This window comes from Oncorhynchus keta, chromosome 35 (assembly GCF_023373465.1).
Source record: "Oncorhynchus keta strain PuntledgeMale-10-30-2019 chromosome 35, Oket_V2, whole genome shotgun sequence".
Classification (NCBI taxonomy): Eukaryota; Metazoa; Chordata; class Actinopteri; order Salmoniformes; family Salmonidae; genus Oncorhynchus; species Oncorhynchus keta.
The window spans coordinates 79,506,448-79,521,447 of record NC_068455.1 but is presented as its reverse complement, the minus strand read 5'-3'; the positions used below and the strand labels follow the sequence as shown (position 1 = coordinate 79,521,447).

Here is a 15,000-nt window from a genome sequence, read left to right as displayed (position 1 = left end):
ATAAACAGCCACATAAAATATAGATGAAAACTCTCTTGACAAATAGTGTGGTCTATAGCTTATCATGAGATACTCTACTTCAGTCATGCTGTTCTATCCTGCCGGTAGAACGTATATATCCCGCCAGCTGAATATCCATGTCGTCACGATTCGGTGAAACAAAGGATATTACCGCTGTTTGATGTCCCGCTGGTAGGATATTCGTGATCATACCTCGTCTAATTTATTGTCCAATGATTGCACGTTGGCGAGTAGTATTGACGGTAAAAGGCAGCTTTCCCACTCGTCTTCTGTTTATCACTACGAGGCACCCGGCTCTGTGTCCTCGGTACCTGCGTCTCTTTCTCTTGACAATAACTGGGATTTCGGCCTTGTCGGGTGTCTGAAGTACATCCTGTGCATCCTGCTTGTTGAGGAAAAAATCTTTGTCTAATCCGAGGTGAGTGATCGCTGTCCTGATATCCAGGAGCTCTCTGTCTAATCCGAGGTGAGTGATCGCTGTCCTGATATCCAGAAGCTCTCTGTCTAATCCGAGGTGAGTGATCGCTGTCCTGATATCCAGAAGCTCTCTGTCTAATCCGAGGTGAGTGATCGCTGTCCTGATATCCAGAAGCTCTCTGTCTAATCCGAGGTGAGTGATCGCTGTCCTGATATCCAGGAGCTCTCTGTCTAATCCGAGGTGAGTGATCGCTGTCCTGATATCCAGAAGCTCTCTGTCTAATCCGAGGTGAGTGATCGCTGTCCTGATATCCAGAAGCTCTCTGTCTAATCCGAGGTGAGTGATCGCTGTCCTGATATCCAGGAGCTCTCTGTCTAATCCGAGGTGAGTGATCGCTGTCCTGATATCCAGGAGCTCTCTGTCTAATCCGAGGTGAGTGATCGCTGTCCTGATATCCAGGAGCTCTCTGTCTAATCCGAGGTGAGTGATCGCTGTCCTGATATCCAGAAGCTCTGTGTCTAATCCGAGGTGAGTGATCGCTGTCCTGATATCCAGAAGCTCTGTGTCTAATCCGAGGTGAGTGATCGCTCTTTTCTGCCGTAAGATACGGTGACAGAAACATTACGTACAAAATAAGTTACAAATGTTGTGTCTTTGGCAAAATTAAAATCAAATCAAATCAAATCAAATTTATTTATATAGCCCTTCGTACATCAGCTGATATATCAAAGTGCTGTACAGAAACCCAGCCTAAAACCCCAAACAGCAAACAATGCAGGTGTAAAAGCGTTGATAACTAGAGTTAGCATGGATAACTAGAGCTAGCATCAATAACTAGAGTTAGCGTTGATAACTAGAGCTAGCATTGATAACTAGAGTTAGCGTTGATAACTAGAGCGAGCATCAATAACTAGAGCAAGCATCAATAACTAGAGTGATCTCTGTTGGAATCGACGTGATCTCTGTTGGAATCGTCGTGATCTCTGTTGGAATCGTTGTGATCTCTGTTGGAATCGACGTGATCTCTGTTGGAATCATCGTGATCTCTGTTGGAATCGTCGTGATCTCTGTTGGAATCGACGTGATCTCTGTTGGAATCGTCGTGATCTCTGTTGGAATCGACGTGATCTCTGTTGGAATCGTCGTGATCTCTGTTGGAATCGTCAGTCCTTCTGTTGGAGAGTCAGTCCTTCTGTTGGAGAGTCAGTTCTTCTGTTGGAGAGTCAGTTCTTCTGTTGGAGAGTCAGTTCTTCTGTTGGAGAGTCAGTCCTTCTGTTGGAGAGTCAGTTCTTCTGTTGGAATCGTCAGTCCTTCTGTTGGAATCGTCAGTTCTTCTGTTGGAGAGTCAGTTCTTCTGTTGGAGAGTCAGTCCTTCTGTTGGAGAGTCAGTTCTTCTGTTGGAGAGTCAGTCCTTCTGTTGGGGAGTCAGTTCTTCTGTTGGAATCGTCAGTCCTTCTGTTGGAGAGTCAGTTCTTCTGTTGGAGAGTCAGTTCTTCTGTTGGAATCGTCGTGATCTCTGTTGGAGAGTCAGTCCTTCTGTTGGAGAGTCAGTTCTTCTGTTGGAATCGTCAGTTCTTCTGTTGGAGAGTCAGTTCTTCTATTGGAGAGTCAGTTCTTCTGTTGGAATCATCGTGATCTCTGTTGGAGAGTCAGTTCTTCTGTTGGAAGATTCAGTTCTTCTGTTGGAGAGTCAGTTCTTATATTGGAGAGTCAGTTCTTCTGTTGGAGAGTCAGTCCTTCTGTTGGAGAGTCAGTTCTTCTGTTGGAGAGTCAGTTCTTCTGTTGGAGAGTCAGTCCTTCTGTTGGAGAGTCAGTTCATCCTCGTCTCTCTCTCTGCTTCCCTGGAGATCAAGTCTTTTGTGGTTAGAATGGATACTTTAGAGTACCATTCAGAAATGGTTGTCGGTCGTCACATCACAGGTTCACATCATTTCTAGCTGCAGACTAGTAATTCATATCTAAGATTTGCTCTTATTCTGTCGGGATCGATAATCTCAGAGTTGAACAATTTCCAGCCGTGTAGCCACTGCTCCACGTGGTATGGTTAGGAATTCAACAACCATTACAGCCTTAGCTTAAACTGAGGTTTCTGCGCTCTAAACTCAACCTGTGCCCCCTCTCGGTGTCCATCGAGATACGCGTGCTCTAAACTCAACCTGTGCCCCTCTCGGTGTCCATCGAGATACGCGTGCTCTAAACTCAACCTGTGCCCCTCTCGGTGTCCATCGAGATACGCGTGCTCTAAACTCAACCTGTGCCCCCTCTCGGTGTCCATCGAGATACGCGTGCTCTAAACTCAACCTGTGCCCCCTCTCGGTGTCCATCGAGATACGCGTGCTCTAAACTCAACCTGTGCCCCTCTCGGTGTCCATCGAGATACGCGTGCTCTAAACTCAACCTGTGCCCCCTCTCGGTGTCCATCAAGATACGCGTGCGCTAAACTCAACCTGTGCCCCCTCTCGGTGTCCATCGAGCTACGCGTGCTCTAAACTCAACCTGTGCCCCCTCTCGGTGTCCATCGAGATACACGTGCTCTAAACTCAACCTGTGCCCCCTCTCGGTGTCCATCGAGATACGCGTGCTCTAAACTCAACCTGTGCCCCCTCTCGGTGTCCATCGAGATACGCGTGCTCTAAACTCAACCTGTGCCCCCTCTCGGTGTCCATCGAGATACGCGTGCTCTAAACTCAACCTGTGCCCCTCTCGGTGTCCATCGAGATACGCGTGCTCTAAACTCAACCTGTGCCCCCTCTCGGTGTCCATCGAGATACGCGTGCTCTAAACTCAACCTGTGCCCCCTCTCGGTGTCCATCGAGATACGCGTGCTCTAAACTCAACCTGTGCCCCCTCTCGGTGTCCATCGAGATACGCGTGCTCTAAACTCAACCTGTGCCCCCTCTCGGTGTCCATCGAGATACGCCTGCTCTAAACTCAACCTGTGCCCCCTCTCGGTGTCCATCGAGATACGCGTGCTCTAAACTCAACCTGTGCCCCCTCTCGGTGTCCATCGAGATACGCGTGCTCTAAACTCAACCTGTGCCCCCTCTCTGTGTCCATCGAGTGCTCTAAACTCAACCTGTGCCCCCTCTCGGTGTCCATCGAGTGCTCTAAACTCAACCTGTGCCCCCTCTCGGTGTCCATCGAGATACGCGTGCTCTAAACTCAACCTGTGCCCCTCTCGGTGTCCATCGAGATACGCGTGCTCTAAACTCAACCTGTGCCCCCTCTCGGTGTCCATCGAGATACGCGTGCTCTAAACTCAACCTGTGCCCCCTCTCGGTGTCCATCGAGATACGCGTGCTCTAAACTCAACCTGTGCCCCCTCTCGGTGTCCATCGAGATACGCGTGCTCTAAACTCAACCTGTGCCCCCTCTCGGTGTCCATCGAGATACGCGTGCTCTAAACTCAACCTGTGCCCCCTCTCGGTGTCCATCGAGATACGCGTGCTCTAAACTCAACCTGTGCCCCCTCTCGGTGTCCATCGAGATACGCGTGCTCTAAACTCAACCTGTGCCCCCTCTCTGTGTCCATCGAGTGCTCTAAACTCAACCTGTGCCCCCTCTCGGTGTCCATCGAGTGCTCTAAACTCAACCTGTGCCCTCTCGGTGTCCATCGAGATACGCGTGCTCTAAACTCAACCTGTGCCCCCTCTCGGTGTCCATCGAGATACGCGTGCTCTAAACTCAACCTGTGCCCCCTCTCGGTGTCCATCTAGTGCTCTAAACTCAACCTGTGCCCCCTCTCGGTGTCCATCGAGTGCTCTAAACTCAACCTGTGCCCCCTCTCGGTGTCCATCGAGATACGCGTGCTCTAAACTCAACCTGTGCCCCCTCTCGGTGTCCATCGAGATACGCGTGCTCTAAACTCAACCTGTGCCCCCTCTCGGTGTCCATCGAGATACGCCTGCTCTAAACTCAACCTGTGCCCCCTCTCGGTGTCCATCGAGATACGCCTGCTCTAAACTCAACCTGTGCCCCCTCTCGGTGTCCATCGAGATACGCCTGCTCTAAACTCAACCTGTGCCCCCTCTCGGTGTCCATCGAGATACGCCTGCTCTAAACTCAACCTGTGCCCCCTCTCGGTGTCCATCGAGATACGCGTGCTCTAAACTCAACCTGTGCCCCCTCTCGGTGTCCATCGAGATACGCGTGCTCTAAACTCAACCTGTGCCCCCTCTCGGTGTCCATCGAGATACGCGTGCTCTAAACTCAACCTGTGCCCCCTCTCGGTGTCCATCGAGATACGCCTGCTCTAAACTCAACCTGTGCCCCCTCTCGGTGTCCATCCAGATACGCATGCTCTAAACTCAACCTGTGCCCCCTCTCGGTGTCCATCGAGATACGCGTGCTCTAAACTCAACCTGTGCCCCCTCTCGGTGTCCATCCAGATACGCGTGCTCTAAACTCAACCTGTGCCCCCTCTCGGTGTCCATCGAGATACGCGTGCTCTAAACTCAACCTGTGCCCCCTCTCGGTGTCCATCGAGATACGCGTGGTCTAAACTCAACCTGTGCCCCCTCTCGGTATCCATCGAGTGCTCTAAACTCAACCTGTGCCCCCTCTCGGTGTCCATCGAGTGCTCTAAACTCAACCTGTGCCCCCTCTCGGTGTCCATCGAGATACGCGTGGTCTGAAGAAGATTTCCTCAGGAAATTCCACACATCAACATCTACGAGACAACGTTGAACATCTGTATGAAAGAAACAAATGAAGGGAGACATAGATATGATTTTAAAAAACAACTGTTGATTCAATATGAAAATAAAATGGGTGGATGAGATTAATCATAAACCCAAATGGAGAACATTTAGTTTGATTCGGGGTGAATTGGTGTGTGAGAGATATATTATGTATGACCTACTTAAAAACAAGAGATCGCTACGTGCACTGGTAAGATCAGGGATATTGTCTACGCGTAATGAAACAGGTCAGATCAGGGATATTATCTCTGTGTATTGAAACAGGTCAGATCAGGGATATTAACTCTGCGTATTGAAACAGGTCAGATCAGGGATATTAACTCTGCGTATTGAAACAGGTCAGATCAGGGATATTAACTCTGCGTATTGAAACAGGTCAGATCAGGGATATTGACTCTGCGTATTGAAACAGGTCAGATCAGGGATATTGACTCTGCGTATTGAAACAGGTCAGATCAGGGATATTGTCTCTGTGTATTGAAACAGGTCAGATCAGGGATATTGTCTCTGCGTATTGAAACAGGTCAGATCAGGGATATTGCCTCTGTGTATTGAAACAGGTCAGATCAGGGATATTGTCTCTGCGTATTGAAACAGGTCAGATCAGGGATATTGTCTCTGTGTATTGAAACAGGTCAGATCAGGGATATTGCCTCTGTGTATTGAAACAGGTCAGATCAGGGATATTGTCTCTGCGTATTGAAACAGGTCAGATCAGGGATATTGTCTCTGTGTATTGAAACAGGTCAGATCAGGGATATTGTCTCTGCGTATTGAAACAGGTCAGATCAGGGATATTGTCTCTGTGTATTGAAACAGGTCAGATCAGGGATATTGTCTCTGCGTATTGAAACAGGTCAGATCAGCGTATTGAAACAGGTCAGATCAGGGATATTGTCTCTGCGTATTGAAACAGGTCAGATCAGGGATATTGTCTCTGCGTATTGAAACAGGTCAGATCAGGGATATTGTCTACGCGTATTGAAACAGGTCAGATCAGGGATATTGTCTCTGCGTATTGAAACAGGTCAGATCAGGGATATTGTCTCTGCGTATTGAAACAGGTCAGATCAGGGATATTGTCTCTGCGTATTGAAACAGGTCAGATCAGGGATATTGTCTCTGTGTATTGAAACAGGTCAGATCAGGGATATTGTCTCTGTGTATTGAAACAGGTAAGATCAGGGATATTGTCTACGCGTATTGAAACAGGTCAGATCAGGGATATTGTCTCTGCGTATTGAAACAGGTCAGATCAGGGATATTGTCTCTGCGTATTGAAACAGGTCAGATCAGGGATATTGTCTCTGCGTATTGAAACAGGTCAGATCAGGGATATTGTCTCTGTGTATTGAAACAGGTCAGATCAGGGATATTGTCCACGCGTATTGAAACAGGTCAGATCAGGGATATTGTCTCTGCGTATTGAAACAGGTCAGATCAGGGATATTGTCTCTGCGTATTGAAACAGGTCAGATCAGGGATATTGTCTCTGCGTATTGAAACAGGTCAGATCAGGGATATTGTCTCTGCGTATTGAAACAGGTCAGATCAGGGATATTGTCTCTGTGTATTGAAACAGGTCAGATCAGGGATATTGTCTCTGTGTATTGAAACAGGTCAGATCAGGGATATTGCCTCTGTGTATTGAAACAGGTCAGATCAGGGATATTGTCTCTGTGTATTGAAACAGGTCAGATCAGGGATATTGTCTCTGCGTATTGAAACAGGTCAGATCAGGGATATTGTCTCTGTGTATTGAAACAGGTCAGATCAGGGATATTGTCTCTGTGTATTGAAACAGGTCAGATCAGGGATATTGTCTCTGTGTATTGAAACAGGTCAGATCAGGGATATTGTCTCTGTGTATTGAAACAGGTCAGATCGGGGTTATTGTCTCTGCGTATTGAAACAGGTCAGATCAGCGTATTGAAACAGGTCAGATCAGGGATATTGTCTCTGTGTATTGAAACAGGTCAGATCAGGGATATTGTCTCTGTGTATTGAAACAGGTCAGATCAGGGATATTGTCCACGCGTATTGAAACAGGTCAGATCAGGGATATTGTCTCTGTGTATTGAAACAGGTCAGATCAGGGATATTGTCTCTGCGTATTGAAACAGGTCAGATCAGGGATATTGTCCACACGTATTGAAACAGGTCAGATCAGGGATATTGTCTCTGCGTATTGAAACAGGTCAGATCAGGGATATTGTCTCTGTGTATTGAAACAGGTCAGATCAGGGATATTGTCTCTGCAATTGAAACAGGTCAGATCAGGGATATTGTCTCTGTGTATTGAAACAGGTCAGATCAGGGATATTGTCTCTGCAATTGAAACAGGTCAGATCAGGGATATTGTCTCTGTGTATTGAAACAGGTCAGATCGGGGATATTGTCTCTGTGTATTGAAACAGGTCAGATCAGGGATATTGTCTCTGTGTATTGAAACAGGTCAGATCAGGGATATTGTCCACGCGTATTGAAACAGGTCAGATCAGGGATATTGTCTCTGCGAATTGAAACAGGTCAGATCAGGGATATTGTCTCTGTGTATTGAAACAGGTCAGATCAGGGATATTGTCTCTGCGTATTGAAACAGGTCAGATCAGGGTTATTGTCTCTGCGTATTGAAACAGGTCAGATCAGCGTATTGAAACAGGTCAGATCAGGGATATTGTCTCTGCGTATTGAAACAGGTCAGATCAGGGATATTGAAACAGGTCAGATCAGGGATATTGTCTCTGCGTATTGAAACAGGTCAGATCAGCGTATTGAAACAGGTCAGATCAGGGATATTGTCTCTGCGTATTGAAACAGGTCAGATCAGGGATATTGTCTCTGCGTATTGAAACAGGTCAGATCAGCGTATTGAAACAGGTCAGATCAGGGATATTGTCTCTGCGTATTGAAACAGGTCAGATCAGCGTATTGAAACAGGTCAGATCAGGGATATTGTCTCTGCGTATTGAAACAGGTCAGATCAGGGATATTGTCTCTGCGTATTGAAACAGGTCAGATCAGCGTATTGAAACAGGTCAGATCAGGGATATTGAAACAGGTCAGATCAGGGATATTGTCTCTGTGTATTGAAACAGGTCAGATCAGCGTATTGAAACAGGTCAGATCAGCGTATTGAAACAGGTCAGATCAGGGATATTGTCTCTGCATATTGAAACAGGTCAGATCAGGGATATTGCCTCTGTGTATTGAAACAGGTCAGATCAGGGATATTGTCTCTGCGTATTGAAACAGGTCAGATCAGGGATATTGTCTCTGCGTATTGAAACAGGTCAGATCAGCGTATTGAAACAGGTCAGTATCGTGGTGAAATGGAAGAGGAAACGCTGTAATTATTGTGTCATAATCCTTCCTGTCATAATGGGTTTATAAGCTGTTTATAGACTGTTAATAACTAGTTTCTTACTGTCCATTACCTCTCCAGGTCCCCTCTCTGATGATGGACAGTCAGTTCTCAGAGTTTACTCCGGACATAACTCCAGTCATCTTGGCAGCTCACACCAACAACTATGAGATCATTAAACTACTGGTGCAGAGGAAAGTAGCCATCCCCAGGCCTCATCAGATACGATGTGACTGTGTGCAGTGTGTTTCTAGTTCTGAGGTGAGCTTCTCTCCTGATCTGTTGTCCTTTCTGTACCCGAAAAGCATCCAGCAAAACACATGATGAAAGTCGAGTTTCAATTGAAGTTTCAGAGTATTATTAACATATACATGTACCTATAACTAACTAACTAACTAACTAACTAACTAACTAACTAACTAACAAACAAACAAACATAGCAGAACCATCATCCTCTCCTCTCCTCTCCTCTCTGTCTCCTCCCTATAGGTGGACAGCCTACGTCACTCCAGGTCTCGTCTGAACATCTATAAGGCGCTGGCCTCTCCCTCGCTCATCTCTCTCTCCAGTGAAGACCCCATCCTCACGGCCTTCAGACTGGGCTGGGAACTCAAAGAGCTCAGCAAGGTCTGTTTCCCCAGCAGTTTAAAACAGGGTTATAGAGCCTTCATAAGTGGTTACGACCACTGTGTTACTTCATACTATTAATTTAAAACCTTCATAAAGGCATTATAAGATCTTAATATGGTGTTTAACCTGTTATAACTGTCCCAGCAGTGTGGTGTTCATAACATAAAGGGTTATAAAGGGTTATAAAGGCTTTATAACAGCTAATAACCTGTCTATTCCTCTTCCTAGGTGGAGAATGAGTTTCGTCAGGAGTATGAGGAGCTGTCTCAGCAGTGTGGTGTTTATAATATGTTTATAAACGGTTATAAAGGCTTTATAAAAGCTAATAACCTGTCTATTCCTCTTCCTAGGTGGAGAATGAGTTTCGTCAGGAGTATGAGGAGCTGTCCCAGCAGTGTGGTGTTTATAATATGTTTATAAAGGGTTATAAAGGCTTTATAACAGCTAATAACCTGTCTATTCCTCTTCCTAGGTGGAGAATGAGTTTCGTCAGGAGTATGAGGAGCTGTCTCAGCAGTGTGGTGTTTATAATATGTTTATAAACGGTTATAAAGGCTTTATAACAGCTAATAACCTGTCTATTCCTCTTCCTAGGTGGAGAATGAGTTTCGTCAGGAGTATGAGGAGCTGTCTCAGCAGTGTGGTGTTTATAACATGTTTATAAACGGTTATAAAGGCTTTATAACAGCTAATAACCTGTCTATTCCTCTTCCTAGGTGGAGAATGAGTTTCGTCAGGAGTATGAGGAGCTGTCTCAGCAGTGTAAGCTGTTTGCTAAAGACCTGTTAGACCAGGCTAGGAGCAGTAGAGAGCTGGAGACTATACTGAACCACAGAGATGACAGTGAAGAACTGGACTCCAGAGAGACCAGCCACGACCTGGCCAAACTCAAACTGGCCATCAAGTACCAACACAAAGAGGTAGGAGACACTAACTCCTGTATGTTTAACCCTGGTTTAGTGGTAGGAGACACTAACTACTGTCTGTTTAACCCTGGTTTAGTGGTAGGAGACACTAACTACTGTATGTTTAACCCTGGTTTAGAGGTAGGAGACACTATGTTTAACCCTGGTTTAGTGGTAGGAGACACTATGTTTAACCCTGGTTTAGAGGTAGGAGACACTATGTTTAACCCTGGTTTAGAGGTAGGAGACACTAACTACTGTCTGTTTAACCCTGGTTTAGTGGTAGGAGACACTAACTACTGTCTGTTTAACCCTGGTTTAGAGGTAGGAGACACTATGTTTAACCCTGGTTTAGTGGTAGGAGACACTAACTACTGTCTGTTTAACCCTGGTTTAGTGGTAGGAGACACTATGTTTAACCCTGGTTTAGAGGTAGGAGACACTAACTACTGTATGTTTAACCCTGGTTTAGTGGTAGGAGACACTAACTACTGTCTGTTTAACCCTGGTTTAGTGGTAGGAGACACTATGTTTAACCCTGGTTTAGTGGTAGGAGACACTAACTACTGTATGTTTAACCCTGGTTTAGTGGTAGGAGACACTAACTACTGTATGTTTAACCCTGGTTTAGTGGTAGGAGACACTAACTCCTGTATGTTTAACCCTGGTTTAGTGGTAGGAGACACTAACTACTGTCTGTTTAACCCTGGTTTAGTGGTAGGAGACACTAACTACTGTATGTTTAACCCTGGTTTAGAGGTAGGAGACACTATGTTTAACCCTGGTTTAGTGGTAGGAGACACAAACTACTGTCTGTTTAACCCTGGTTTAGTGGTAGGAGACACTATGTTTAACCCTGGTTTAGTGGTAGGAGACACTATGTTTAACCCTGGTTTAGAGGTAGGAGACACTAACTACTGTCTGTTTAACCCTGGTTTAGTGGTAGGAGACACTATGTTTAACCCTGGTTTAGGGGTAGGAGACACTATGTTTAACCCTGGTTTAGAGGTAGGAGACACTATGTTTAACCCTGGTTTAGTGGTAGGATACACTAACTACTGTATGTTTAACCCTGGTTTAGAGGTAGGAGACACTAACTACTGTATGTTTAACCCTGGTTTAGTGGTAGGAGACACTAACTACTGTATGTTTAATCCTGGTTTAGTGGTAGGAGACACTAACTACTGTCTGTTTAACTCTGGTTTAGAGGTAGGAGACACTATGTTTAACCCTGGTTTAGGGGTAGGAGACACTATGTTTAACCCTGGTTTAGTGGTAGGATACACTAACTACTGTCTGTTTAACCCTGGTTTAGAGGTAGGAGACACTATGTTTAACCCTGGTTTAGAGGTAGGAGACACTATGTTTAACCCTGGTTTAGTGGTAGGAGACACCAACTACTGTATGTTTAACCCTGGTTTAGTGGTAGGAGACACTAACTACTGTATGTTTAACCCTCGTTTAGTGGTAGGAGACACTAACTACTGTATGTTTAATCCTGGTTTAGAGGTAGGAGACACTAACTACTGTCTGTTTAACCCTGGTTTAGTGGTAGGAGACACTAACTACTGTCTGTTTAACCCTGGTTTAGAGGTAGGAGACACTATGTTTAACCCTGGTTTAGTGGTAGGATACACTAACTACTGTATGTTTAACCCTGGTTTAGTGGTAGGAGACACTAACTACTGTATGTTTAACCCTGGTTTAGTGGTAGGAGACACTAACTACTGTATGTTTAACCCTGGTTTAGTGGTAGGAGACACTAACTACTGTATGTTTAACCCTGGTTTAGTGGTAGGAGACACTAACTACTGTATGTTTAACCCTGGTTTAGTGGTAGGATACACTAACTACTGTATGTTTAACCCTGGTTTAGTGGTAGGAGACACTAACTACTGTATGTTTAACCTGTTACTCCTACCCCCTACTTTTTCGAACATTCTGTTAAAAATCGCGCAACATTTCAGCACCCTGCTACTCATGCCAGGAATATAGTATATGCATATGCTTAGTATGTGTGGATAGAAAACACTCAGACGTTTATAAAACTGGTTAAATCACGGCTGTGACTATAACAGAACGTGTGTTTCATCGAAAAGTGCAGGAAAATCTGATCACTGAAAATGGAAAAATATATCCATGCGCCACTTCAACCGATTGATAAAGGTGATCCACATTAAATGGGGCCGAGGTTGCAATACCTACAGCTTCCACACGATGTCAACAGTCTTGTCATTTGCCTAGGCTTTGTTTCTTGGTCAAACGAACAAGAGACAGCCGATTTCTTCAGGTCTCCGACCGGATATTTTGGTTGAGATTTACCCGGACATTATTTCCAGACGTACAGCTATAGAATATACATCGCCTCGTGATCAATTTGATCGCTTATTAACGTTTACTAATACCTAAAGTAGCATTACAAAAGTATTTCGAAGTGTTTTGTGAAAGTTTATCGTCAACTTTTTTAATTAAAAAAAATGACGTTACGTTATAAAACGCTATTTTTTTCGTTGATCACACAGTCTTCATAGATCGATATCTAGGCTATATATGGACCGATTTAATCGAAAAAATACCCAATAGTGTCTATGGGACATCTAGGAGTGCCAACAAAGAAGATGGTCAAAGGTAATGAACGTTTTATATTTTATTTGTGCGTTTTGTGTAGCGCCGACTATGCTAATTATTTTGTTTACGTCCCCTGCGGGTCTTTTGGGGTGTTACATGCTATCAGATAATAGCTTCTCATGCTTTCGCCGAAAAGCATATTAAAAAAAATCTGACTTGTTGCCTGGATTCACAACAAGTGTAGCTTTAATGCAATACCCTGCATGTGTATTTTAATGAACGTTTGAGTTTTAACGAGTGCTATTAGCATTTAGCGTGGTGCATTTGCATTTCCAGATGTATAGATGGGACGCCTGCGTGTCAGGTAGGAGCAAGAGGTTAACCCTGGTTTAGTGGTAGGAGACACTAACTACTGTATGTTTAACCCTGGTTTAGTGGTAGGAGACACTATGTTTAACCCTGGTTTAGGGGTAGGAGACACTATGTTTAACCCTGGGTTAGAGGTAGGAGACACTATGTTTAACCCTGGTTTAGAGGTAGGAGACACTAACTACTGTATGTTTAACCCTAGTTTAGTGGTAGGAGACACTAACTACTGTCTGTTTAACCCTGGTTTAGTGGTAGGAGACACTAACTACTGTATGTTTAACCCTGGTTTAGTGGTAGGAGACACTAACTACTGTATGTTTAACCCTGGTTTAGTGGTAGGAGACACTAACTACTGTCTGTTTAACCCTGGTTTAGTGGTAGGAGACACTAACTACTGTATGTTTAACCCTAGTTTAGTGGTAGGAGACACTATGTTTAACCCTGGTTTAGTGGTAGGAGACACTATGTTTAACCCTGGTTTAGTGGTAGGAGACACTATGTTTAACCCTGGTTTAGTGGTAGGAGACACTATGTTTAACCCTGGTTTAGTGGTACTGTCTCCATGCTGGAGAAAGTTTTGAGTGAGGAATCATAATCTGGAATAACAGAATACCTGACCACTGTGACTGACCCAAGCTTAAGGAAAGCTTTGACTATGTACAGAATAGATTGTGATTTTTCAACGCCGATACCGATACCGATTATTGAAGGACCGAACAAAGCCGATACCGATTAATCGGCCAATTTTTAAAATGTATTTGTAATAATGACAATTACAACAATACTGAATTGATACTTATTTTAACTTAAGCCTCTTGGGGATAGTGAGACGCTAGCGTCTCAAGTGGCCAATAGCCTCGGGAAATGCATAGCGCCAAATTCAAATAATAATAAATAATAATAATATGCCATTTAGCAGACGCTTTTATCCAAAGCGACTTACAGTCATGTGTGCATACATTCTACGTATGGGTGGTCCCGGGAATCGAACCCACTACCCTGGCGTTACAAGCGCCATGCTCTACCAACTGAGCTACAGAAGGACCACAAATAAAACGCTATAAAACTTTCATTAAATCACACATGCAGGGTACTCAATTAAAGCTACACTCGTTGTGAATCCGTTGTGTCAGATTTTAAACATGCTTTTCGGCGAAAGCATGAGAAGCTATTATCTGATAGCATGCACCCACCTGAACCAGTTGTCAACAAAAGAACTAGCGTAGCAGGCGCTACACAAAACGCTGAAATAAAATATAAAATATGCATTACCTTTGACGAGCTTCTTTGTTGGCACTCCAATATGCCCTTAAACATCACAATTTGTCCTTTTTTTTCTCTATTAATTCCGTCCATGTGTACCCAAAATGTCCATTTATAAAGAAGGTTTGATCCGGAAAAAAAAACATTTTGCCAAAACACAATCAAAATATTTCAAAAGTTGCCTATAAACTTTGCCAAAATATTTCAAACTACCTTTGTAATACAACTTTAGGTATTTTTAAACGTTAATGATAGATCAAATTGTAGACGGGGCAATCTGTATTCAATAGAGCAAGTAAACAAAACATGCACATTTCTCCCACTCTCAACAGTGTAACGTTGTTCCAGGAAGTGGCTCTTCTTCGTTGCACCAATGATTAACTTCAACCCAATTCCAGGCGCAACACAAAATGCACAAATAAACTATAAAAAAATAAATGAAATATAAAACATGCCTTACCTTTGAGGAGCTTCTTTTGTTGGCACTCCAATATGTCCCATAAACATCACAAATGGTCTTTTTGTTCGATTAATTCCGTCGATATATATCCTAAATATCCATTTATTTGGCGAGTTTGATCCAGAAAAACACTGGTTCCAACTTGCGCAACATGACTACAAAATATCTCAACAGTTACCTGTAAACTTTGCCAAACCATTTCAAACTACTTTTGTAAATACAACTTCAGGTATTTTTAAACGTTAATAATAGATCAAACAGAAGTTCTGTGTTCTGTGTTCAATACAGGAAGACAACAAACT

General features: G+C 44.1%; 1 protein-coding gene across 1 annotated transcript in view; it reads left to right on the top strand.

Annotated features, from left to right (window-relative positions):
* Positions 1-15,000, top strand: part of LOC127915540 (short transient receptor potential channel 5-like) — a 138,578-nt gene that overhangs the window by 52,592 nt on the left and 70,986 nt on the right. Inside the window, exons 4-6 of the mRNA XM_052495715.1 lie at positions 8,585-8,764; positions 8,993-9,130; positions 9,850-10,053. Of these exons, the coding sequence (XP_052351675.1) occupies positions 8,585-8,764; positions 8,993-9,130; positions 9,850-10,053 (522 nt within the window). The remainder of the gene's footprint in view (positions 1-8,584; positions 8,765-8,992; positions 9,131-9,849; positions 10,054-15,000) is intronic.